The 27,410-nt window shown below is 37.2% G+C and overlaps 1 protein-coding gene across 1 annotated transcript in view; it reads right to left on the bottom strand.

Moving 5' to 3' along the window:
• Window positions 1–27,410, bottom strand: part of SLC38A4 (solute carrier family 38 member 4) — a 61,323-nt gene that overhangs the window by 9,580 nt on the left and 24,333 nt on the right. The window contains exons 2-13 of the mRNA XM_003825764.4: window positions 18,706–18,936; window positions 14,268–14,358; window positions 13,656–13,771; window positions 10,786–10,859; window positions 10,224–10,316; window positions 5,625–5,706; window positions 5,456–5,538; window positions 5,287–5,345; window positions 4,176–4,451; window positions 3,964–4,043; window positions 2,558–2,658; window positions 700–824 (exon numbers count right to left, since the gene is read on the bottom strand). Coding sequence (XP_003825812.1) covers window positions 700–824; window positions 2,558–2,658; window positions 3,964–4,043; window positions 4,176–4,451; window positions 5,287–5,345; window positions 5,456–5,538; window positions 5,625–5,706; window positions 10,224–10,316; window positions 10,786–10,859; window positions 13,656–13,771; window positions 14,268–14,358; window positions 18,706–18,824 — 1,299 coding nt within the window. The 5' untranslated portion in view covers window positions 18,825–18,936. The remainder of the gene's footprint in view (window positions 1–699; window positions 825–2,557; window positions 2,659–3,963; window positions 4,044–4,175; window positions 4,452–5,286; window positions 5,346–5,455; window positions 5,539–5,624; window positions 5,707–10,223; window positions 10,317–10,785; window positions 10,860–13,655; window positions 13,772–14,267; window positions 14,359–18,705; window positions 18,937–27,410) is intronic.

The following is a 27,410-nucleotide window of genomic DNA, read 5'->3' as shown; positions in this document are numbered from 1 at the left end:
GTGAAGACCTGTGTTTATCCTTAGGTGGTGGTTTTAACTCACACAGCCCAAATCTTCACTACCAGCTCTGCTCTGGGATCTCAGAACAAACTGACACCAATGACAAATGCCAGGGAGGGGTGACCTGGTGTGAGTCTGGCAGAGGCCATGTGTGAAAGAGATATGTGATAGATAGCATAACTGTTTTTTGAAAAATTTTTTTCTGGTATATAATTTACTTAACATGAATCCCCTTTTCATTAGCCTTCAAGGCATCAGGTTAAAAAAGGCAACTTTTGTATATTATTGCAGCACAACAAACTGGAAAAAAAATGAAATGCCTTCAAAACTGTGATAAAATTTAATACGATTTGAAAGTTAATATGGTTTTGGCTTTCAAGGTTCCAAAGTTATATGAACTCCTACTCAGTTTTACTAATCCACAAGACAGAAGCTCCAGCTCCACTTTTCAACTTTGAGTTTAAAAATAAGTTTTATGATTTTTTTCCTACACTATAAAAATACCACCTGAAACTACTTGCTCTATCTACACATTAAATGGCCAATTTTAAGTGACTCAAAATGCTATAGGAAAATAATAATATCCTCAGGCATTGCAATTGCAAACTCACCCTATAATTAAATCAAAATGAAGGTAGAACACATGTGCTAATTTATGGGGTCAAGTAGGTTTCTTTCATCAAAGTCTTATGTACTTACTGGGAAGAGGACAATGGGCACAGTTAGTGTTACTGCTACAAGGACTGCCAGGCGAACCATGAGAAGAGGGATGTCGAATGTATACACTTTACTGTAGGCATGAAGTAATTCATCTTCAACTTCTCCTACAACAGGAAAAAGAGAATGAACCCGCTTGGTGTTGTCAAATCAGTACAGGTCACTTATGGCAACATTTTATAGAGAGAACACAGAACAGAGGAAAAGACCTAGGCCTGGGAATCCAGGCAACCTCTGGTCTTGCCTCTGAGCTCATTAGCTATGCAACCTTCATTCAAATGAACAAAGAGATCCTGAAGCTGATAACGTTGCAGAAGCTATAATACAAAATAAAGAGCCTCTCAAGCTCATTTACATTGTGATAAATCTATCTCCGCTATACAGAAGCAATTACAAATCAGACAGAGACCAAGGTGCTCTTGTTGAAGAGGATGAGAGACCCAAGCCCCACATCTTGTCTCTCCCAGCCTACCACCTCCCCTGTCCCTACCTGCGCAGCCACTCCTGATGCAGGTTACAAACCCAGTGTGTAAACTCTAGGATGAACGATTGCTACCATTTTTTCAAGCTCAACAACTATGACTCCATCACCACACTAAAACAGATATTTTTGGGCTCTTTCAAGTTTTTGCTTGTCTTATGAAACTCATTAAAATAAGTATAAGTAACATGCAGGGATAAATTAGTATAATTTGTAGACGGTCTCCCAGTGGGTACTACTCTAAGATGAAGATGCTGCCCTACTTGAAAACACCTTCATTCAGGACTCCAAACACAAATAAGAAGAAAATATGTATGGAATCAAGCGTAGTTGGATTTTCACCTCAAGATCAGACAAAAAGGAGTGAAAATACCTTCAGTAGTATTGACCTCGTCATTCATTATTTCACAACCGGCAAAAAGTTAATGCCCAATCTAAAGCACATGTTTGGTTAATAGTCAAATATTAGTCAAATAGAAAAAAAACCTAAGCAAATGGTGGCCTACTCCTGAATCTTTTCCTCCACAATTTGTCATACATGCAATTCAATTTACCAAGTCAGTAAGAAAAAAAATTAAGTTAAAAACTTTAAAAGGAGGTTTATACAAAAATATATTTATATTGATACACTGATTCATGTAAACATATGCTACCAGGTCAATATGTGATTCCATGAAATCTGTTTATGTGGCCACACTTCATGGAAGGAGTACAATCCTACTCCCTTTGTGAACTGTTAAGATGCCAGAGAGGAAATGTTGCAGGCATAATCTAATGTGGCCATAGTCACTTTTTTTTTGGTGGTGCATTCTTAGATTGAAGGAAATTCTGTCATGTCCTCTTTCTTAGGAAATCATTTAGTATAACAAAATAGAATGGGATATGTCAGAAATTTTACCTAAAGTCCCAAGCTCCCAGATTTGACTTGACTGGTAAAGAGGAGGCAAATTCAAACTTGAGGACCTGGCAGTTTCCCTGCTATTTGTGTGGCAGTTAATAATTCCATCAAAGGAGCTTTATCACATGCAAGTGGATTCGTTCTCATCACTTGTAGCCCGAGTTGGACTATGGAGTCTAGCCAGAGAAATATCATCTATCCCTAGAGGAAAATAATTTTGTTTGAGGGATATTTTTTATAAAATAGGTGTTAATTCACAAATTCTTGTAACTTGTTAGCCAGGCTGAATCAGGCCCCATTTCCTCAGGTCAAGTGACAAAACTAAAATAGTACATTAATTGAATATGTGTCATCTATAGAGCATGCTTATAGAAGGCAATTTTTAAAAATCATACCTACCCAGGTCAAGGACCAGCCTAACAAGGATTTGCATATAGAGAATGACTTTCAGAGTGACCTACCATAGAAGGTTAGGTAACCAAAGAGGGCGGCAAGCAGGTACATGACAAGCATCCCCGTGATGGAAATATTTGACACTGTTTGCATTTTTCTCCGGGACCGACTGGAAAAAGAAAGAACACCAAGCTTTGTTTTTTAAACTTACAAAAAAAAATCACTTTTCAAAATGAAAATAATAATAAAAAAGTATATCTATATTGCTCATCGTGAAGACATATTTAGTACATAAACTTGTAGCTGATTTAAATTTGTCTTAGAGAGCTAATGAGGATTCATTTCCATTTTTCTTAAACACTAGTCCTTCAGTCTTAAAAACAATCATTTCCCTAGAAGAGGAACAGTCTATTTCATGTCGGTCAGTAAGCCTGCCCACTGAATAAGAATATAATTAACATAAAGATCAAACAGGCTCCTAACACAGAAAGCTTTTGCATTTCATAATGAGATGACTTTAGATGAGGAAAAGAACCTAGTAGAGTCAGCAAAGTACTACCGCCAGGAGTCCAGACTACCTGGAATCCTGACACTGTTACCTGAAAAGCTTCTGGAAACCATTCTAGAGGGAACCTGGCTGCCAAAGATCAATTGTCAGGCTTCTGGAGTAACTGCTACATGTAATTTTCAAAGTAAATCAAAGACATCAAAATACTTGAAAGTGTTCTGAAATTTTTTATGAGGTAAATCAGAATTTATGGGGAAAGTTTTGCTATTTAGTGAGAATTAAGACTGAGGTTACTGATGTCTAGATTAAAGAAGTTGAGAATTATTATATAATACCCTCCCTTAAAGGAAAGAGGAAAACAGCTATAATGAGTTCATATCCTTTGTTCCCAAGCGAATATCAACAACTTCAAAGGGAAAAGAATACAAATGAACCATAGACCATCAGCTGGAAGAAACAAGATTTTCTAGCCAGTGACTCTATTGTACAAATAAGACAACAAAGGACAGATATTGACACATCTCTTGTAATGAATGTGTTCTAGACAAGGGTTAGGTTCTGACTATAAATGACATCAGTGGCTTATCGAGGCTGCCCCTAACCATAAGTTTTGGTCATCATGGGTGTTTTCATTTCTAGTCCAGCTGACATCATTTCTTCCCAACAAAATTCAAATTTAAATTCCCAACACCTGCCAAAATTATTACAACCATCGACTCCTTGTCCACCTGCCATGAACCCCTCCCCTGAACCATTATGGTGGAGAGAAAGGAGAGAAAGAAGATAAGGTAGTGCTGTGGTGGGCTGATTCCCACCTTTCTGATTAAAGCATGTTACTGAGGAGTGGATGGAGTACATATTTTCTCTGAAGAGGAAGCTATAAACTGTGTTTCCTGTTAAAGAATCTTTGAACATATGAGCAGAATTTCAAAGCAAATTAGAATGCTAAAATGATGGCTGCCTTACTCTTTAAGTTCACTGTAGATGGGAAGGACCTCAGGGTGGCATACAAAAGCAAATACTAGGATAGGAATTGCATAGGCCGTCTGAAAAACAAAGACAACACCACGTGTTTAGCATTCCAACATAGATGGTGATCTCAGGCCATCTCAGTTTATTGAATAAAAACTTAGAAAACACATAACTGTACTCATTAGAAGCCCGGACCGCTCACTTACCCGGGAGTTGAATACAAAGTATTTGGGTTCACACTTGTCATCACTATGAGCTTCATATTCTACTCCACTGTCATGAAGAGAGCCCTTGGCCTGGTTCTCATCCAGCCCTGCAGGATTGCGGTGGGTGTAATCCATCATGAAGTTCACATCAGAACTCTCAGAGTTGTTGGGTAACATTACCACATGCATTGGAAGTGTGTTGTTGAATGACAGATTTCCAACACTGTGATCCAAAACAGGTAGAGGGCAGGGTATTTGGAATTTCTTGTAAATCACCTAGACTCAGTCATTAAAAAAAGAAGAAAAAATCATCTTTTTGAGAAAAAACAATGAAATAAGAATCCATATGTGTGGCTTATAGGGTGGGGGGTGAGGGAACTCAGTTAGGGATTCCTTTTAGACTAATGGACAAAGTAAACTTCCTCTAGCCTCTGTTCTAAGGGAAGAGTTGGAGCTGTGATTGGCAGCCCTGCCTCTTAGAGTTAACAGGACAATATTTTGCAAGAATCCTTCCCACCCTCTTTCATGCCCTTCCATGAGAAAGATGATCATTTCCTTATTTCTTCAAACTAAGGTGACATGGGTCTTCAAAACTTTTTTTCCTTCTCCTTTACCTCTTTGGGGAAATGCTTTATAAATTTTGGCATTCATGATAGTGCAAGAAATTCCCTCTTTTGTCAGGGGCCTAGAGAGGAGGATTTCTTCTTTAATCCCACTGTGCTTGTCCTCTCTTAATGGGTGGAATGTGTAAGAGAGAATGGCTGATTCATGTGAATATGGCTATAGCCTTCTTGTTTCTCTTCTGGGACTCTCCTCTACTGTTCTAAATGCCAGATTATTGTCATGTTCCCGCTTGAAGTTTTCCTTTTTTCCCCATATATAACCAGTGTGCCTAGACCAAACCATTAGTAGTAGCTTTGATATTCTACCTCAACTATCTTTAAATCGTAGCTGCTCTTTTTTTGCTCTAAATTAGTCTACAAGAAAATCACATGTGATACAAGAACTATTTCATATTAGTGAAGTGCTTGAACAAAATGAGGACACTAATTTAGGCACAAAAAAACTCATGCTAACCAACCTGCAAGGATCATGTCATCACATCACTTACCACACTAACAAAAAACACCATGCAGGTAAGAGAAAATCCACTGGTATAGCCAAGATAACCTAGAAGTTAGAAGAAGCATTTTGGAAGGTGAATATGGCATCTACAATTAGCTAACCTATTTAAATGTGAAATAAAAATAAAAATATTTCCAGTTAGAAAATATCTTTACCTAAATTTTTAAGGAGCGAAAGTGGAAGAATAATTCCAACAGACACAAATATGATGAGGTAGTTGCCATTGAGGTACCATTCTCTAGAAGTGAGAGACAAGGATATTAGAATCAGAAAAGACCAAGTAGAATGAGTCACTTGATGTCACAGAGGGAGCATAAGACATACCCAGTATTTTCTTCAAGTCCCATGAATGCTCTGATTACTTCAGGTAGTTCATATTTAATGATAAAGAGGTAGCTTGACATTGCTAAAATGGAAAATGTGACAGCTTAATGGTGTGGACAGTACTGAAGTCACATGCAAGCAAGTTATGACATTTGGGATATGTAAGATGAACATCTAATCCCCCAAATGGAAAAAAAAGTCATTGTGTATTTGGCACTGCTTCCAAGTTCTCTTCCAAGATAGACATTTGACCTTCCAGCTCTTTCAGGTGGACCTTTGTTAACAGTATCAGGGCTGATTCTGTGTTAAATCCTGCTCCAAAGTTTACAGTGAAGCTGCAGTTCTAAGGTTCTGCCCTCATTAGTTATAAATCAACATAGCCCATACTCAGTGTGCCTGTGTTAGTGTCTATAACTTGGGCAGTAGTCTGGCAACAAAAGGCATGGGCCAGCTGAGAGATGGTAGAATCAAAGGGCAGATCTGCAGAGTCAATATATCCCCTCTGGTTTTCTGCAGGTGGGCACCAATCTAGTCCTCCGGGACCTATCTGAGGAGTACACAAAGTCTCAGACCACTTGTTGTCAGAACCAAAGGCTTCCTGGATTGATAAAAGAATACAAGAGATGACAGCTTCTCTCCATCTTTGTCAAAGAAGTTTTTTTTTTTCCCCCTCTTCATCTTACTCTCCTTTTGGCTAACTAAGGAATTATATAAAGTGGCAAAATTTCATGAGCATCTAGGTAAGTGATACATGAATGATTATCTACTCTTGTGAAAGATTTCTTGATGAAATCTACAAGCCTTCTCCCTGAAAAAATGAATATGTATTCATATGCATAACATTACAATTTTGCCTACAATTGTAAATATTTATGCATCACGCCTTTTTCAAGCCCACCTATTTGGTGAAGGATAACGTTAATTTGTTGACACATGGCCAAAAGATTCAGTTAAAAATAGAACTCACAAATTTTACATGAAAACTTTAAGTGTGTCCTACATCCTTCTAGTGAATTTTTGCTAACAGGCACTTTAAAACACATACTTAAATTGTAAATTAAACTACTGAGTTTAAAAATATTTTCTTCACTTCATACAAAAGTAACAGTGATGATAATAATTCCCCACATTGGTTAGTTCTGCACATTACTTCATTTGATCATCTGAAAAACCCTGTGAGATGACAAGATATATGTTGTTATTCTCATTCCACTGATGAAGATATAAAAACTCCGAGATGTTAAGTTGACATGTCCACAATCACACAGCTTGAAAAGGATGGACTACATCTAAAACAGAAGGGCTGGTGCTTCTTCTGTACTGTCAAAGTGAAATGATTTTTACAATAGCGGATGTACCTTCTGTACACATTATTTGGTTAATCTTTGCAAAGACCTTGGCTAAAGCTAAATCTTACAGAGTGTGAACACAGGAGATATTTCTGATTAGCTGGCTTGGTGAGGTACCATTCAATGTTACAGCTATTAATTGCTGGTTTTCAGTGATGTCAGTGATGTTAACACGTTTGGTCTTCAAAAATTCAGAATGATCCAGACATTAATCTGTTAATGTGAAAACATCTGTAGTAAATGTTAATTTTTTAGGGGATTGAGAAAATTAAGTGTTCTAAATGTAGAGTTGTTAAATAGAGAAATACAAGTGATTTCTCTTATGCCAAATATCAACTAATCAAATAAAGTAACCAAAGTGAGAGCATTATTTCTGGGGTGACGTTATGATATTTCATCTTACTCCCTTAAAGTCACGCCTCTTACCTGTGTGAGGCTTGACTGAGAGACCGCTTTATACTTTATTCCATTGTTTAGAAGCGTAGTAGTGGCTATGCTTTGAACCACAGCTGAGGTGCTGCCACTCAACTTCTTGAGTCCAGGGTTAATTATGTTTATGCCTGGTTATTTCTGTTGTTAAATTAGACCAACTATAAGGCAATCCTATGAAATGCTCGATACTTTAAACCTTGATAAGGCTGAGAGTTTGAAACAAATGTAAAGTGGTCTATTTGTTGGGATCTGGGGGGCTAATATGCATATGGCTCCAAACCAGTAAAATGAATGAGACAATTCTGATATTACTGTCAAATTCTACCCAAGATTGTAGTCTTAACATATAAAAATTTTTTTAACACAAATCATAAGACATGGCTGAATTTTATTTATCTGCTTACCAACTATCCATTATCAGGGTGAGTATAGTTAGATAGATTACTAAAGAAATTTCTGCATTCCAGAAATCCTTGATAACTCCAGTGAATTTATTTATTAAAATGGGTTGCCTGTTTGCAAGATCTCTGTGCAAGTGTATTTACTGTAGCATTTTTATAACAGTGAAAAATTAGAAACAATCCAACTGTTCATCAATAAGGATACTGTAAACAAATTATGGCACATTTGTGTAATGGAAACCTCAAAAATCATTAAAAAGAATAACATGCAAATATATTCAAGGCATATTGTTAAATTTAAAAAGAAAGCTGAAAATCGGTATCATAAGATGATCCAATACTAACAATATTCAATGTATTTGTTGAATTAGGCATAGGGGAAAACCTATGAGTAGTTATTTCTGAGGATGACTGACATAAACTTTTCTTGGTAATTTATGTATTTATGTAGCGTTTCAGTTTTTCACAATCATCATATATTTGTTTTATAATTTTTTAAATGCCTATTTAAAAAATAATTCAGGCAACTCCAGAGACATGGATATGGAAGCAGAGAACCAGGGAGGAGAGAAGCATATACAGAACACTTATTATGTGCCATATGTTACCTTATTTCATCCTCACAATAGCCTTTGTAAGGTAATTTTTATACATGAAAAAATTAGACAAAGGAGTACAGTGATCTTCCCAAGTTCACAGATAGTGACAGAAACAGACTCAAATTCAGGTCCATCAGACTCCAAAAGCTTATTCTCTACTCAAGTGTTTTAAAATATCCTTTAGAAAACAGTAACATACCAGATACAAACAGGACCATGAGAGCCCAGAGGAACTAGTATTTACCAGTCTAGAGGAGCAATAGACCAGGTGAGCAGAGTGAGAGAGAAAATGTGTGTGTGTGTGTGTGTGTGTGTGTGTGTTAGGGTTGGAGGACTTTGAGAGACAGTCAAGGGGAGAAAATAGCCTGTGAAAAGAAGGCATGGATGATTTTTAAAAATATTAAAATAGTACTGTTAGGGGAATAAATATAATTTGTTATGGTTTGACACAGGACATGTAGGGTATAGATGATGGATAAATTGATGATAGATAGATAGATAGATGATAGATAGATAGATAGATAGATAGATAGATAGATAGATAGATAGATAGAAGATAGATAGATATGGGCATTGCTAGGAAAGGTTTAGAAAGATTGAGCAGAAGAACTAGACGAAGATTTTGTGTCAGTCCAATGAGTTTAAGTTTTGCCTTGAAAATAATAAGGGCATGCTGAAGAATTTTATGCACGACAAAAGTAGAAACAGACTCAAATTTGAGAAAGTTTATCTGGAGAACAAATTAGAGTTTATCTGAGAGCAGGGGAAACTCAATCCAGGAAGACCAGTTAGAAGACTACTGCAATAGTCTGAGCTATAAATGGTGATCATCTGTGGTCATGAGGACGGACAGAGAGGAGAGGTTCAAGAGATAAGTAAGAGATCAAATGAACAGACTTTGCCATTTGATTGGACATGCAGAGTTGGGGAAAAGGAAACGTTTACGCTGACATCCAGATTTCTGCCCTCAGAAACTGGATGACTGCTGGTGGTATTCACTGAGAAAAGAAAGATCAGAGAAATAGAATAGCAGGTTTAGGGACTGGGTAGGAGGTGAGGGAGTAAGTGTCACTACGTGGGGAGACGGCTGGGGCCATGTGCCAGGAAGCAGCCGGCAGGACATCTGAAATATGGGTTTGGATGCCTTCTGAGGGCCAAAGACACAACAGAAACAGTATGAAGCTGGTGGGCAAACACACCAACGAGAGAACATTGTTTAAAAATATATATATATTTCTAGGTCCTACACTGGAAATGATAATTCAGTGGGAATTATAAGAATCCATAGAATCAACAAACCGGGGTTTATAGTGCATTTGATGCCTAGCCAGACTTTTGCCTTAGTAAACTTCCAGAGACACTGTCTAGTGGGCTGGCTCAGTGCAGGCTGCGTTTCAAGGACCACAGCATTTAGCTATGTTCCCCCAGACACCCACTTTTCAGTTTTGTAAAACGAACTCAGTCACACATAGAAAACGTCAACTGTTTTGTCAATGACAGATATAAGCACAAATTCTTCAATTTTTAAGAGTAATAATTCATGCTGTAATAACATTAAAAATCAAGAAAGCTTTTATTTTATATTTTAATTCTAGAATTCAATTGGCAGGGTTTTATATGTTATTTCAATCTTAGATATTGCTGTTTTTAATTAAAGCAGGACACAAACCTATTTAAGAAACTATCATTTTAAAATTTAAGAAGTATAAGTAGCAATTTTTCTGTATCTAAAGTGCCTGTTCATTGCCATAAGTTTTCTTATTTATTGAACATGCTATAGAAAGTTTACGTGATCCATGGAAAAGTATATCCCCTTACCTCCAATGTTCTGCATTGTAATGGAAACAAAAGCTCCAATTTTTCCCGGCCATCCAAATGCCTTTTCTCCTAATTTTTCATAAATCAAAGACCCTACAATCAAAGATAAAATAGCCTTGTTAAAGAGATTGTTTTAATGACTGAAATATTTTTGTCATATAATTCCATGCTGGAGTCTCAAACATGTAAATAAACATCATATAGAAATTATAAGCCCAAAAGATGCAACCTCAAAAACCAATAAGCAATATATCAAAATGTTCTCCAAACAAGAATCAATGGTTTTATTTATTTTAGCTGCATGTAGCAAGTCAAAACAGTTATTTCTATCATATATCAGAAATTTCTTTTTTCTATTTGTCTTGAACCTGAGCCAGTTGACTTTCACTCCTGCCTCTCACTTGCCCAAACAACTATAAACACTGAGATATCGTGTCACTGGGCTCAGAAGAAAATGAAATGTGAAACTGACTATAATCATCCTAAGGTTATGAAGCAACAGACTGAAATACTCTTTTATGAGAATTAAAATAGAATGTGTTGGACTCAAGTGGTAGCATACCTCCTTCCTTGGCTGTTTTTAATAAAAGGTGAACTGAATACAGTGATAATATTGCCACAGCAAGCAGCATGATTCTGCAAAGGGAAGAGAGAGTAGGTAATAAAGTTTCTACAATAAATAAAATGTAATTATGTTAGATGTTACAATAAAGGATCACATTAATCTTTTCAATCATCAGCTTTCCAAAAGTATGCGGATTTGGGGGAGGCTGAGAAATTCTTTTCAGAACTCTACACATACCCTTTAAAGTCGTAGAAATAGAATTTGCTATATTTTACATACCTGAAGTCCCTAACTTTTTTTTAATGTTACCCAGTGGTAGAATCTGTTTCATAACATAGATGCTAAATGTATAGCAACTTTAGCAAATGCTACATCTACTTACTCAGCACATGGGAATATGTACATCATATTTGCATGATATTCACATCAACACTTAGAATTGAAGGGCTATTCAATAGCCTGACTAAACCTTAATCTGAAATCTAGGAATCCAAAGGCGAAAGCATGCAGTCTGAGCTGCATTACTGCTGATCCTGTGCATTAGATTACGAAGTACTTTGTAAGATAGAGGGGCAGGCAGTTGCATATATAATAGAGAAAGCAGAGAAAGCTAAGGATGGGGCACGAAAATTCCTTTTTTTTTTTTTTTTTTTGCATTCAGAGTCATTTCTGGTGTTAGGACCCCCACATGCATGTATGGTTTCTTTATGTTTATACGGATTGGTATTTTTCCAAATCCAAGATTTGGAGCACAAAAATAAGAATGTTGATAGAAGCATCTACGTAATAAATGGAGGAGCAATGCTGCCTTTTACCGGGAATTCAGAAAAAAAATCTTTATCTTTGTTTATTTTTAAAAAATACACTTTCCCCACAATTGATCTAATCCCTTGGTAATTCCCAATGAAATCAATACTACAAATGTACATTTGGACCATGAATTATAAATTTTATAACCCCTGTAGCTATGTTGCACTCTTATTTTCCATAGAGTATGTTTGCCAGAACTGTCTAACCAATGACTTATTCCTATATTTTTCCATATGCCTTATGAACTTAACTGTTTTTAAGGAATAATGTAATTTGGATTATATAATTTTGTTCCCTGGAAAAATAATGAGCATTTCCTGTATTCTAAACATATACTTTCTCTGGCAGAAAATACTAAGAGTAAAACCTTTAAAATACTGTGTCACTTGCTATAAATTAAGAGAGAAAGCTTAATCCAGTCTGGGCTACTTAGACACACAAAACACACCCCATGATGTTTAGTGATTTAATTGATCTGACCAAATTCATCTGCTAAGTGTTTATAAGCCTAAAATGAGGCCCTCATTTTAAAAAGTGGAACATTCTTCTCTCATGAAGATGATCTATGACTGTGGGATTGGGGGAAGTTTTTCCTATTTCTATTCATCAGTGATCTGTAACTTCCTAATTCATTTTAATGGTATGTATAATTAATAAGGAAAGGCAGCTTTTTTTGTCTTAGAGGTAAGCACAATACAAAAGCATACAAATATATGACTACATACATAGCTATTAAAATTCAGATTATTAAAATCCTAGTTTATTTCAAAACATGGCTTATATAAAAGTAAAGTTGATATAAAAACCCGTTCAGCTGAAGAATATTATACATAAAAGAGTTCAATCAAAGCACTAACACAATACAAATATTTATAGTCCTGATGCTTAGCCCTCAAATAGCTGTGTGATTACTAATCATATGTGATATTCAGAACATAAACAGCACATATTTGTGATATAAATGTTGCATTCTTAGACAGTTATTTAACTCTCTAGTGTTGCATTTGGGATTAGGATCTGTGTCCACAGTGGTGCCTAACATCAGACTTTATTCTTGTGAAGAATTCCACTGCTGCCAACTATATCCTGGAAAATGCCAGGCTGTACATGATGCACATAAACGTCTGTTGTTGTCTGTCATAGACAGTGCAGTATCCACCCTACAGGTCAACTACCAGATGCTGCTACCCTTAGGCAGCATTTGAACAAGTTTGGTGAAAGTACGTAGGTTTAGGAATAAGGTTTGGTCACTCAACAAATATTGCCTGTACCAGGCACTGCTCTAGGTTTGGAGGTAGAGACATTGGTGAGTAAAAACAGACATGGGCTCAACTTTCTAGAGCTTATAGCCCAGCAAGGGGGACAGATATTAACCAAATGAATCAGACAAATGGCACTAAAACATTAAAACTGTGGTGAGTGTTATGATAAGGTGATTTGCCCCAGTCATGGAGATCAGGGCGCGCAGTATTCAGGTGAGACTGAACTGACATATGAGGAGTTAACTAGATGAAGAAGGAAGAGAAGAGGGTTCCAAGACCATGTGCAAAGGTCCAATGGTGAGAGGGAATGTGGCATCTTCATGGGATGGAGAGAAGGCTATTGTGCCCAGTGTATCTGTCGCACAGGGGCACAGGGAATGGGACATAAGGTAGGCAAGGGCATGCAGGGCTCTTAGGCTTGATTGCTTCTTTCCTAAGAATGAGATAAAATCAGATTTGCTTCTGGGAAAGACCTTTTTGGTTGCTAAACACCAAATTATTTCAAGTATTTACTGAATAACAAAATTCTTCTGGCGAGGCTGCTCCAGCACTTTGGTTGATTGAGCACATACACTTTCTGCCGTTGGGTTAGGGATGGTTGGGTGACCAAGTGCCATGATTAGCCTCCTCTGAGTTTTTCCTCAGGTTGCAGTTCTATCTAAAAGCCAGAGGAATTCATTAATACTTTCTCAGATGCTTCACGTTCACAAAGATCAAACTTGAGATTGTTAATTGAAAAAGCCACCAGGTATGCATGGACTTCATCACCAAATGTAGACATATACATTCACTTACATAAAAAGTATGATCCCTGTGTTGGCCATGGCATAGGACAAGCCCAGGATCCCACTGCCCATGATGGCATTACTCAGGTTAAATGAAGACATTCCAAAGGAAGTGGTTCCGGGATGCTTGAAAAAGAAGGGATGTATTATAAGCAAACATTTGCCAAAGGGCATACCTTTAGGGGTTATCCTTATTCTCACATTATCTGCAGATTACAGTCCAAAATTGAAGACTAAGATAACATTACAGGAGTAAAACCATTACTCAACATCAATAAAAGCATGTAATTTTCAACGGAATGCAGTGCTTGGTTTCAGCAGAGGCCTCAGTAAAAATACAAATTACAAGGGGAGTCACATAAAGAAGGGAAAACATGTATGATTGCAGATTACCTTTGGGTTAGAATGATTTCCCCCCAAAACACATAAGTTTCATAAATGATTTATGCAGCCATATGGCGAACAGGAAAAAACAAGCCCTTATTCCAGTAAGAGCCTGAATAAACACAGAATGTGCTGATCAAGGCTTGGAAAATTTCAGTCACATTGTTTTCCCACAGAGACCTAGGTAGATCAGACACCCTCAGTCCCGTTTATTGCCTGAAAGCATAGATTCACTTACGTGTTCATCAGCATAATCTGCCAGCTTCTTTTTCCCCAAAAATCCATTTGTCAGGAATTTCTGACTTTCAGCATCTTCATTAGCAAATTGACTGAACACACACACACACAAATAAGAAAGTGAAAACATCTAAATATATGCTCTGAATCATATGTATGTTTCAGGTGATCTAAGTAACTGAATCAGAGGAGGAGAAATAAGACACCCCAATTTTCTTTTCCTCCTTCACACTAACGGTCATTCCAGACCAACAATTGAGTTCCATTTACAACTATACTTTGGGATGGAAGAAGGATGTTATAAAGGAAGGAAATATTATTTTTAGTTAAAAAATTGTTTATACCACATTTCCTCTTTCTCACATTAGCTATGCAAGAGACTACAACTAATTGTGTTCCCATTTAGAGCCCTTCCAAAGAAAGAGTACAGGGTTATGACAGAATTTTCTAAACTACTACCATACCATAATCAGATGATTTTATTATTTCAACAAATATTTATTAAATGCCTAGGCACTGTGATCCTTATCTCATCTGATGTTCAAAATATCCCTATAGGGAACTGTGGCTCAGAAAGGTGAAGCAGCAGGCCCATACCCACCCATACCCAGGGGGAGACCCCATTCTCCCCCTGGCATCAAGCAGTCCCAGGCAGGGCCCTGTAGCTGGTATTTTCTTTCTTTTTTTTTTTTTTTTTTTTGGTACAATCATTTATACATATATCTCTTACTGGAAAGTAATTCAGTGGTAGCTGTGTGTTGTGTTGGTTGTTTCTGTGTGTGCGTATGTGTTTTAATTACTCTCAAAATGTACATGGATTATTAACAGATAATGAATGAAACTAAGGAAATTATTAAAGCAATTCAATGAACTGGCAAAAGAGTTGGGACGGAAAGAAAACTTTAAGATGTCACTATCCACAGAGCGTTGTGATTCTGGTTTTCTTGGACACAGGCTAGAAGATGTACAACTTGGTTATAGAGCTGTGCTGGTCAGCTCCTGCAGTTACAAGCCAGGGCCTTTGAGGCTACAGACCTAGGACCAGCCACATTTCCAAGAGGCTCAATTAATAAGGCCTGCTGCTGCCATTGCATTTTTATACTGCAAAATGTCACAGACTTTTTAGTTGTTTTTATATAAAATGCTCGACTATGTATGATTTTAAAAGTGCTTTCAAATTGATGGGTTGAAAATTTTAGGACATTTCCTACATGAAAAGAAAGATAAAGAAAGATAAAATAATTGAAGATTGTTCTATTAATATAATCCTAGAGGCCAGGCACAGTGGCTCACGCCTGTAATCCCAGCACTTTGGGAGGCCGAGGTGGGTGGATAACTTGAGGTCAGGAGTTCAAGACCAGCCTGGCCAACATGGTGAAACTTCATCTCTACTAGAAATACAAAAAGTTAGCCGAGTGTGGTGGCAGGCGCCTGTAATCCCAGCAACTCAGGAGGCTGAAGCAGGAGAATCGCTTGAACCTGGGAGGCAGAGGTTGCAGTGAGCCGAGATTGCACCATTGCACTCCAGCATGGGCCACAAGAGTGAAACTCTGTCTGTCTCAATAAATAAATAAATAAACCTTAGAAATAAAATAGAAAATAATTATTGTAGGAGATCTGTACAAGCTATTTTTTATAACAGAAGCTAATCCTGAAAATAATCTGGAGAGGAAAGAGGATGACAGGGTTACTTTTTGAGAATAGAAAACAGTATGAGATGTAAATAGAAACAGCACACGAAACCACAAAGTTGTATGTGCTTTTCTAGAACTCAAGGCATAAATAGCTCTGAGTACACAAGTTAAGAACATTTCCTAGCCTTCTCCCCATATTTCTCACAGAAAGCACAATGCCCTCAGTTGTTGCCTCTCTCCATTTCCATTCACCCCCCACCCACTGCCCACCACTCTTTTGTGGTTTACATTAATGGTCTGTAATTAATGTACCTGCTGTGTGAAGACTGGTACATAATGTTCACAGTTGGAGACTGAGATGACAGGATAAAATGAAGCCTAAAATGGGCCTGAGGACTATAAAAACAAAAGTGCCACCTAGAATTTAAACTCTGGAATCTTTATTTTAATCAATAAACTAAAATCTGTATTCCATAGTAGTTTTTAAAATTGAGAATTTGAAAGTAAACAGATTTTCTTTCTTTGAGGCATTTGCATGTTCTTATTTTGGCATGAGATGAGCTGTAGTCATTTAACATGCCAAGATTGTATAAAATAGATGAGAAATGTCCCCAGTATGTTAAATGTTTTGATACCAAACCCAGCATGTATTGAAAACACAAGTATAATGATCACAAATAAATACATTATGTTGAATTTCTCAAAAATTTACATTTAAGGGTTCAATCCAAACCACACATAGATAAAACCCATCTCTTTAAACTGATTTTAAAAACTGCAAAATGATGTCCTATGTTTAAGCCAGGAGATAAAAGGTAAGTCACTGTGAGTGGTTCGGAACACATTGCATGAAGCTTAAGAAAAGCATTCATGCTCTTTCTACTCTGGCTTTTGAGGATCAAGTGGAATGACACTATGACAGTTCTTAGGAGGGTGTCCCCTTTAACTCTGTCAACCTCGGCAGAGCTCATATTTGTGTGCATGCCTTTCAGAAACATCCTCAGGTTTGAATCAATTTACTAAGGGTAATGCAGTGAAGGAGAAGTAATAAAAAAGTATTGAATGTCATCTATATTCTGGGCACCCATCTCATCCTTGAAAAGCAGCTGTTGGTTTGCCATTTTACATTTTCCATTGAAGCTCAAAGAGGACAAACAGCTTCTCTGAAGTCAGGCAACTACTCTGCAGACTCCAAAGCCCTGTCTTCTACCACCCTAGTGTTTCTTCAACGGTCACTTAATTTAGAAAATGCTATAATTTACATCTCAGTGGCCTCTCTAGTCTGACATCCCTAAAGTTCATTGCACTGAGCTACTTGAAGGAAGAACGGTACTTTCTCCTGATGGATTTTCCTGGGTGTTGTAAATAAAATGAGAAGTCTTTGTTCGAGCACAATATTCTCTATTTCATGCCTAGATTTGGTCAAAAATTCCCTTCTGAGCATCTTAAATCATGTACAATTTGATATAACATTTTGTGGGAAATCAATTGACTTATCAAATAACTATTGTGCACTCACTATGCACCAGACAATGTGGCAGGTGGTGGGACCACAGAGGCCATTAACCTGTAGTAGTGGCGTAATTAACATCTGCACAGGGAGAGGGTACACGAAGGAGGGGCAGTCACTTCTACATGGGGGAGTAGAGTAATTTGGAAAAGGCTGCATAGGAGACCTGACGTTGAGCTGATTCTTGAAGGATGAGAGGTGTCAACACGGAGAAAGGGGGAGCAGGTGACTGATTCCAGGCAGTTGGAGCAGAATGAGTGAAGGCAACAAGTAACAAATAGGGAGAGGGCAAAAAACAGGACAGGAGGGCAGGAGGGGCAGGTCAAGAACAGATCACAAAGGACCTTACGTGCCCAGCAGTGTGTGTAATCTACTTTCTCTTATGGCTATTGGAGAGGTGCAGAAGGGCTTTATCTAAGGATGGAAATTGATTCAATTTGCAATTGTAAGAGATTGCTTTTGCAGGAGTGTAGAGGGCTAGACAGAGGAGAGCAAAATGTAAGACAGGGAGAGAAATCAGGGCTCTCTCCCTGTCTCACATTTAATGTAGGCCTAACGTAAGACCACAGTAGAATGGGTACAGTAAAGTAGGTGTATTTGAAGCATTAATAAGGTCAAACCAACTGGATATGACTGACCGTTGGCTATGTGGGTCAAAGTTTACACCTAGGGGCTTTTGAGTGAGTTGCTACATGATAGCAGTGATTTTCACTAGGATGGGGATTACTAGAGGAGGAGCAGGTTTTGGAGGGAAAGATAGGAGTTCAGTATTAGACATTACAGGTTTAACTTTATAAATGAGGCAATTTAGACACAGTAGTGGTCCAGTAGAGACGTGCAGTAGACATTCAGATATAATCATCTGAAATTCAGTAGAGAAACTTAACAGGCTGGGTATATGGCATATATTTGGAGGGTGAGGCCATAGTAGTTGTGAGTGAGCTTGCCCAGAGGATACTTTTAGAGAGAAAAGAATCCCTACAGAAACCAGGAGGTGTAGCAACATTCAAAGAGGAATCTGAGAAAGATAAGAGGAGCAATAGGCTAAAATAATTAAAATTATTACACATTATTAATGGAGACAAGGACATTGTAACCTCAATTCTAAATCAGTCACAAAAGAGATTGACATTATCACTGTATTTCAGGACCAGGGAATTGATGTGCTAGCATCAATATCATTGTTATCTCAAATTTACCTGTAATAAATCCAGTTCTTCCCATCAAGACCCTGTTTTCCATGTCCACATCCTGTCTTATTTTTCAATGGAACATAGTAATTTTTAACCCCATACCTGCTCATTGCTGCCTTTTCTGAATTTCCTATCCCGATGTAGCTATCTGGAGCACTTTCTCCACTGCTGCTCTCATCATCTGGTTCGATGTTGACATTTCTCAGTTCCATGGGATCCATTTGAGCTGTCAGCGCTTTCTTGTCCACACACAAGCCCCTTCAGTGTAAATAATATACTGTACCTTCAGCTTAAGGTTCTTCCACTTTGTGTTGATGTTCAGAACACTCTGTTCTGCAAACAGAACACAACATACATCATTATAATTTTATTTAAATGAAATAAGTGAATATGAATCATCTACATTTTGTATGCTCTCTGTAAAAGGGAGGAAGGAAAGAAACTCCTGAAAATTTTACATAAGCAAATCCTGAAATGTTCCTTTACCCAATACAAGAAAGGAAGAAATGGAAGAGAAGAAAGGAAATTACTAATAATTGCTAAATTAGCAGATATTTATAGAGTGCCTATGTATAATGAAAATGGCAGGTTTTACTCGTCACTATGGAAAAAAAAAGAAATCTTAAGACATGGCAGCAGTCTTCAAGGAAATTTAGGTATTTGTGAGTGGGATACATGTTTTAAAAGAAAGGAAGACAAAAGTAAATTGTTGACAAAGGAAGATCTACCAAGGCAGAATCTACCAGTGTCTCTACTAGCAATAACTAGAAAGAAAATTACTGCTTTAATTTAATTGGACATGAAAGAATTAACACCACCAAATGCTTGATAATATGCGACATAGGTGAGGATCAAGTTTAGGAAGTAACTTTCTAGGCACTTGGATCCTGAAGCCAAAGTTAAGAATAGTAACAAAAGAAAGTTCAGATTTACCTCTGGGTCAGCATCACTCATCATCTGTGTCAAATTAAAATGTATTTTAACAACAAAGAGATCTAGATTTTAGCCACTGCTCTGCCTTTAATTCATTGGATCTCAGCAGAAGTCATTTAACATTTGGGGACCTCATTTTCCTCAATTGTATAGTGAAAAGGGGTGGACTGGCATTGTGTTTTTGAAAAATGCCTTGAATCTACTATATGTAGTTGATATAATTTCTTCTGAAATTCTTACCATTAGATTCATTCAATTATTGTTGAACCATCGTATTAGGAGAAACACTATCATTCTTGAAAAGTGTGGTCATGACATGTGCAATACCCATTTGATTAGGAAATCTTGAGCAGAGAAACTAACATAAAAATTGCTCCAGAAGTCACAAAATGTGCTATTCCTCTGACAAACAGAAACTACCACATGGGAATACCTCCACAACCCAGTGCCATGGCAGTACTTTTTTGAAAGGCAACTCACACTTGAGAACAGTTCACATCCTCAAATTACAAAACATATAGAACACACATGGAAACTCACTAGCAAGAGTGCCAGTAGGCACAAGAAATGATAAAATTCACATCTAAGGAACTACAAATAACAAAGCAATTTAAAAGGGACTTTTACATTAAATTAATAAAAAGAAAGACATTTTGAAAGAAAACATTCAAAATAAGAGAATAACTTTCACAGAATAAAAACATTATAAAGGAATATAAAAGGAGAACAGGCTGTTGCAAAAAGAGTCAAAAAAAGGAATTCTTAAAAAAAAGAAAAAAATAGAATCATTGAAATTTAAAAAAACTCAGCTGAAGGAAGACTTATAAAATTGAAAGACAGATCTGTGGAAATCACTCAAATTATAGCACGAAGAGATTAAAAAAAAGAAAAATACAAATAAGAAGTTAAGAGGAATGGGGAAAAATAAGAATTACAAGTTCAAATATACACTGATAGTCATTCCAATATAGAGAATTGTGAGACTAGGGTGAGACAAAACAGAAAGAGATAATGGCAGAAAATTGTCTAGAAATAAAGAAAGCAGTTCTCAGAATTAAAAAAAATAGCACACAGTGTTTTAAGCAGGAGGAACAAAAATGAAACTATTATTAATATAAGGCAGCCTAAGTGTATATACATGAAAGATGAAAAGAAGCAGGTTAAAAGCTAAGAGAGAATAGAAGTAAGACATGCATATGGTTAAAATAAAAAAAAAAGAAACTCACTAAATGAGTACAAAGGTTTTCCTCATTCTTCACACAGTACCAGTCTCACTTCCCAGCAGCAACCACTATTGACGGTTTCTGTTTTTAGCTTGTTACTTAAAGTTAGCCATTCTAGATCTGAATAATTCACTAAAGCTTTTTTGACTTGGTTTACTGATTTTAGACTGGTTACCCATAAAAAATAAGGACATTAGCATACTTTTTCTTTCTTTCCTTCCTTCTCCTACACTCCTAATTATTTTAGTTAATAAAATACTTTTACAATTTGAGAATCATAATATTTTCATCTTGTTCTGTGAAACAAGTGTCATAACTTGCCTGTAGGTTGTTTCTAAACATGGAAAACCAATAAGCAGCAATTACAGTATTATCACTGTATAAATAGTATGCCCTAAAGACAAAGTGGTGTATTTGACTACATAATAAGTGAAATATAATTCTATATAACCAAAACTTTGAAAGCAAATTTTCTATGCTCTTTCTCATTCTGAATGGCTTCCTCCTCCAACCTCTGAGTCTTGCTCAGCTGCTAGTTTCTTGAACGGCATTCTGTCTTCTTTCTTCAGTTTATTTTGCATTATGCTAAAATAATGCCTTGAATAACTTTTTTCACACAATGAGCCTATGTCTGTAAATAGAATTTCTGAGTTGCTTCATGTTGGAAAATGTCTTTATTTTGCCTTCAAACTTTGTTAATTGTTTGAATTCTAGATTCAGAAGCATTTTCCTTCAGAATATTGAAGAAACTTCTCTCTTCTAGCTTCTATTGATGAGTCTGGCTCTTATTTCTTTATAGATAATTTATCGATGTTTTTCTGAGGATTTCAGAATTTTTATCCTTATTCTTTCATCACGACGTGACTAGATGTGAGTCGCTTTTAAAATTCATCATACTCAGCATGCAGACGGCCCATTCAATCAAAAGGCTTGTCTTTCTTCTATAGAAGACACATTTTCTAAAAATAAAAAAAGTTCTACTATTTAAAAAAACTATTTCTTCCCCTTTGTTTACTCCTGAAACTTTTATTAATCAGGTATTGGACCTCTTGATCCATATTGCTAAGCTTTTCTGTTTAGGTTCGATCTGTTTATCTTACTGCTCGATGTTCAGGAATATTTCCTCAATGTCACATCCAAAATAACAAATTTCACCTTCAGCTATATCCATTTCATTTTTCAACTTGTCAGCTATTTTTCTCAATCACGCTCTTAATTTCTAATAATTTGCTCTTATCCTCTTTCTCTTTTTTCATATCACTTTTTTTGTTTTATGGATACTATATTTTCTCAGATTTTTCTAAGGATATTGATGTGAGGTTTTCAGAAGTTCCTTTTGTTCCCTAAATTATACGTTTCTTCTGAAGTTAGTTATTCTGTTTGTTCCCTTTGGTCCTTCTTTTCCATGCTGCTCATTTTCCTTAGTTTCAAGTGTTCCTAGGTTATCTGTTCATATTTGTGAATGACGGAGCGCATTGATTAGCTTGGACAGCTGGTACTCAGAGCTTCTCTGAAATTGTGTGGGCCCATTTCACTGATGGGCTTCTCCCTTGTAGGTTCTGTGTAAGTGGCTCTTCTGCTGCTTGTCTGTGGGAGGAGCATCCCACTCCCAGACACAGCTGCCACTCTAGGAGCAGTTACTCCGGGGGTGAAGCATTTTAATGTATCTTCTTTTTGGTAGAGCTTCCATTCCTGCTTGTTATACCTCTTTGTCTGCAGTAGAGGCCCTAATGCTTATCCTAGCATCCTCCCTTGAGCTTTCTTTACAGATTGGATCACAGCTTTATCTTATAGTCAAAAATGGTATCCCAAACAGACCATGATGTCTAAACTGAGGTTCCTTGGTGGATACCTGATCACTGGTTGCCCATGATCTATGCCTCCTCTTTGTCTTTATCGACTTAACTTGAAGCTACTGCAGGGCTCCCTATGGGAAAAGCACACTTATCTTGGTTCCTTTTCTCTTAGATTTTCCAACCCTATCTTCTTTCTGCCTTCTAGGAATTCTCAAAAATTTCTATTTGCTGATGACACCACTATTGCTTTTCACAGTTTTTGTGGTTTGTCCTTTTAAAAATATGTGACATTTCATTGCTTGACTTCCTTAAAGCTAGATCCTAAGCCCCATTCTTCCAGTCCATTCCCAAGACTTCATATAACGTGATGGTTAATTTTATATGTCATTGTGGCTGCGTTAAAGGATGGGAAGATAGCAAGTAAAACTTTATTTTGGGGTGTGTCTGTGAGGGTGTTTCTGGAAAAGATTACCATTTGAATCAATAGACTGAGTAAAAAAGGTCCACTCTCACCACTGAAGGTGAGCATCCTCCAAACACTCCAGGTTCCACATAGAACAAAAAGGCAGAGGAAGGGCAAATTTACTGTCTCTGCTTGAGCTAGGACATCCATCTTCTGCTGCCTTCTCCTGCCCTTGAACATTGGAGCTCCTGCTTCCCAGACCTCGTAATTCTGATACTTATACCAGCAACATCCTGTTTCTCAGCCTCTGGCCTCAGATTAAATTATACCACCAGCTTTCCTGGTTCTCCAGCTTGCAGATGCTGTACTTTGAGATCTCTTGGCTCCATAATCATGAAAGCCAATTCCCATTATAAATGTCATCTTATATCTATATACATCTATACCTGTCTGTCTATTTATCTCCAGTTGGTTCTGTTTCTCTGGAGAACTCTGACGAATACATATACCAAAGACTCCTCAAGTTACATCAGCCTAGGCTTCTCCTGGGAACTCAAGTTCCATGTGTCCAGGGGCCTAAATGTCATCTATATATCTCAAAGGCACTTTAAATTCAATGTGTTCAAAGTCTAACTTGTGATAGGCCCTCTTCTTCCAATGTTTCCATTCCAAAGAATGTTGTCACCATTTATCCAATTATTCAAGTCAAAAGCATAAGAGCCTTCTATTATAAATTTTTCTTTCTTACCCTCCACATCCAGTTCTTTACAAAGTCTGGTTGACTTTTACAATAAACTGAAGTATTTCTCAAGTTAGTCTTTTTCTCTTCATTTCTTTCACCTTCACTCTTGTCCAAGCTACCATCATGTCCACTGTAAAAATCTCCTAATTGATCTTCAATTCTCTTTTGCCTCCCCTAACCACCCCCACCATTCATTCTTTACCCAATACCCAGAGTGATCTTTGAAACATAACAGCAACAACACAGATCATATCATTTATTTGCTTAAAACCCTTTAATGTCTTCCTTTTACTCTGAGGATAAAGTCCAAAATTCTCAACATGCCTGGTAAGATTCTGCCTGGTCCACCCACCTCTCTGGTCTCATCTCCGTCCACACTCTCCTCACCTTAGTGTTCTAGCTACACTGGTCTTTCCATTCCAGAAATCCACCGTGTTCTCTACATCTCAGGTCATTTGCACATGTGGGTCACAGTGACTGGCATGCTCCCCTCCCTCCTCCACTCCATCCTTAATTTATCCAGCCCCTCTAGGGGGCCATAGCAGTGTCTTTCATAGTATCCAACATAGTCTGGGGGATCAGGGAAGGCTTCTCTGAGGAAGGAGCAGCAGGGCTGAGATCTTTGCTGCTGTAAGTATACATGTCTGCAGTCCAAAAGCTTCAGTTAAAGTCTATTCTACTTTGTATATTAATAGGAACCTCATTCATTTCATTTGCATTAAGCCATGCTAATCCCAGAATTTTTTTAGAAAAGATATATCAAACACTCATATGGCACTTACCACATGCCAGCCACTGTTTTAAGGCCTTACATCTATCAATTCTTCAGAGTGGTCCTCTGAGGTGAGTACAATTTTTTTTCTTATTCCCATTGTACAGATGAGGTAATGGAGGCACCAAGTTGAGTGGCCTTCATGCTATGCCACCTTTGTATTGCCGTCTCTACTACAGAGAACTAAAGCCTAATCAGGGAACAGGAATTATGGCTTTGGCAGTAAGTGAAACTGGGTATAAATCCCGGCTGCATTAACTAACTTCTAACTTTTCCATTTTCTATGAAATGAAGGTAATATTATTTACCACAAAGCAGTGTTGTGAGAATTTGAATGAGATAATGAGTGTCAAAGTTTGGCCTATAGTAGGCCTTCAATAAATTTAGATCTGTTTTCTCTCTTCCAGTAATCAGAATTGAATTGATGTCTTTATGTAGCTGCAAACATACATAATATTTCATATGCATAATTAGACACTTACAAAAGAGGGCTTTACAGTTCTCAAAACTCTCACAAACATTGTGAGTGAGGTAGATGCCCCTTCACAAATGAACAAATTAAGACCTAATTTTATGCTGTTTTAGCATATATAAAATATTTATTGGGATGGGCACGGTGGCTCACACCTGTAATCCCAGAGCTTTGGGAGGCTGAGGAGGGTCTATCTCCTGAGGTCAGGAGTTTGAGACCAGCCTGCCCAACATGGCAAAGCTCCATCTCTCCTAAAAATACAAAAATTAGCCGGGCATGGTGGCGCATGCCTGTAGTCCCAGTTAATCTCCTGAGGCAGGAGAATGGTTTGAACCCGGGGTCAGAGGTTGCAGTGAGCTGAGATTGCACCACTGCATTCCAGCCTGGGCAACGAAGACTCCATCTCAAAAAAAAAAAGTATTCTATTTTTGCCTTGGCCAAGGGAGCTCTCACAAAAGTTGGGACACTTTTTCATGGCTTATATCTTAACTCTGAAGATTATATCACTGATCTATTTAAGGGAACAATGGTTAAATGCACAATTCAAAAAGAATTAGCACATTATGAGAAACTAAATATTCTGAATCATCTGTCTACAGCACAAAGTATATACCTTGAAGCCTTTAGACTATATCATAATTGCTAAAATTTAATCAGAAACTATGGAAGACACAGAGGATGAATAAAACAGACTCCTTGCACCTGAGGAACTCAGCCTACTAAAACAAACAGATTTTGAGCAAACTCTTAAAGCATAATATAATTAACATTTTTTACCTTTTTCTTGGAATAAATGTGCATTGAATTAATCAAAGAATTATTGCATGGGTAGGATAGAAAAGAATATTGCTGGCAAACACTGTAATTGAAACATAAAATTTTCATAGGCATAGATTCTTCTGCTGTTTGCCATCTCAGAACATGCTACCTTCATTCACCCAACCACTCACTGGGTAGACCTGGCTGTCCCGTTCTCTATCCTTCACCTCCTACTCATGTCCAACGTATCACCAAGTCCTATCAGTCCTTCTTTCAACATTTTATTTAAAATTCATCCACTTCTATCTCCATGACCACTATGTTATTCCAAACGACTGCGCTACTGAAGGCCCTACTGTGATTTTGTTATCACTTTTAGACTAAAGTCAAATTTCCTAATACACTGGAAGGTCTATATACTTTGACCCAGACATAGCTCTTTAGTCTCATACTGAAGCCCATCACCCCTCAGTCACTGAATATATTAGGCTTCTTTCATTTCCCCACTGCCACTGCAGGACCTCTTAAGGCGCTGTTCCCTCTGCTTGGACTGCCATTCCCCACATTCTTAGCCCAGGTCCCTCCCAATGTTAACTAAAACAACCTGAAAATCTTTAAAGGCCAATTGGTCAGAGTGTCCTGCTCTGACCCCACATTCCCACATTACACTAGATCTGCCACTATATGCTCTCTCTCCTCTCCTGCGTAGTATTTATCACACTTTTTACTTACTCTTTTAGTTGCCTATTTGATAATTAACTGTCTTAGGCAGAAGCTTCATGAGAATAGGAATGGTGCTGGGGTTGTGGATTCTACATATTCCTAGCATCTAGCACAGTGCCTAGCGTTACATTCCACTAAGATAAATGCAATTTGATATGATCTGTATTTTAGTAATAGATAGAGGTATGCTTTTTGATTATAGTTTTATAGGATAATGCTTCAAAATGAAATGAAAATTCTCTCCTCTGATTGTCAGGAGAAAAAATCGCTTTGTTGCACAGAGAATGTTCAAAATGCTTCTAAAAGAAAAGTCAAATTTAGTTCAACAGAATTTTCTATAGTCTAGCCTTTCTCCTCATTAAAGTTAAGTTTCTCTGTAATACAAAGAGGTCTCGCAGAAACAGACTGGATTTTCTAGCACAGCAGTGCTCAACTGCGTTGTTAATTCAATTGACTCTTCATGAAAATACAAAGTCAAAACTTGAAACCAAGTATTTAGAATATTATTATATTAGAATAATTCCATTTCTATCATATTAATTAAAAGGTATCTAAGTGTTCTGAGTAGCTAATTCTTTATATCCAAATTCTAATTATTAAACATTGTAATGTCTTGTTCTTTGGATGGGTACCTAAGAAGTTCAGGGTGTAAGGGTGTCAAAACAGTAAATTTCTTAAATTTTACCTGTATGGTTCAACTTCAAAGAAAGACATCAAGTCTGGAAAGCAAAACAGTCCTTGAGTCGAGAAGCAAAAGTTCTGACCTTCCCTAGTTACTGTAAACATTTATTTTACCTGATAAGTGAAAGTGAAAAAGGGAGCTAATATTGCCAGAGCAGATTTCCCAGCATTGCTATCTGTCTCATCTTTCATGCCTACCCAGTATTGACAAATTCACTTTGAAATTTAGGTTTAGGTAGCAGAAAGCCTCACCTATCATTTACCCTTTGGTTGAGCAAGGGTCATGCAACTTCTAAAAGCCAA

This window comes from Pan paniscus, chromosome 10, assembly GCF_029289425.2.
Source record: "Pan paniscus chromosome 10, NHGRI_mPanPan1-v2.0_pri, whole genome shotgun sequence".
NCBI classification, from domain to species: Eukaryota; Metazoa; Chordata; class Mammalia; order Primates; family Hominidae; genus Pan; species Pan paniscus.
The sequence above is the reverse complement of the archived record's forward strand: the minus strand, read 5'-3'. Positions and strand labels throughout refer to the sequence as shown.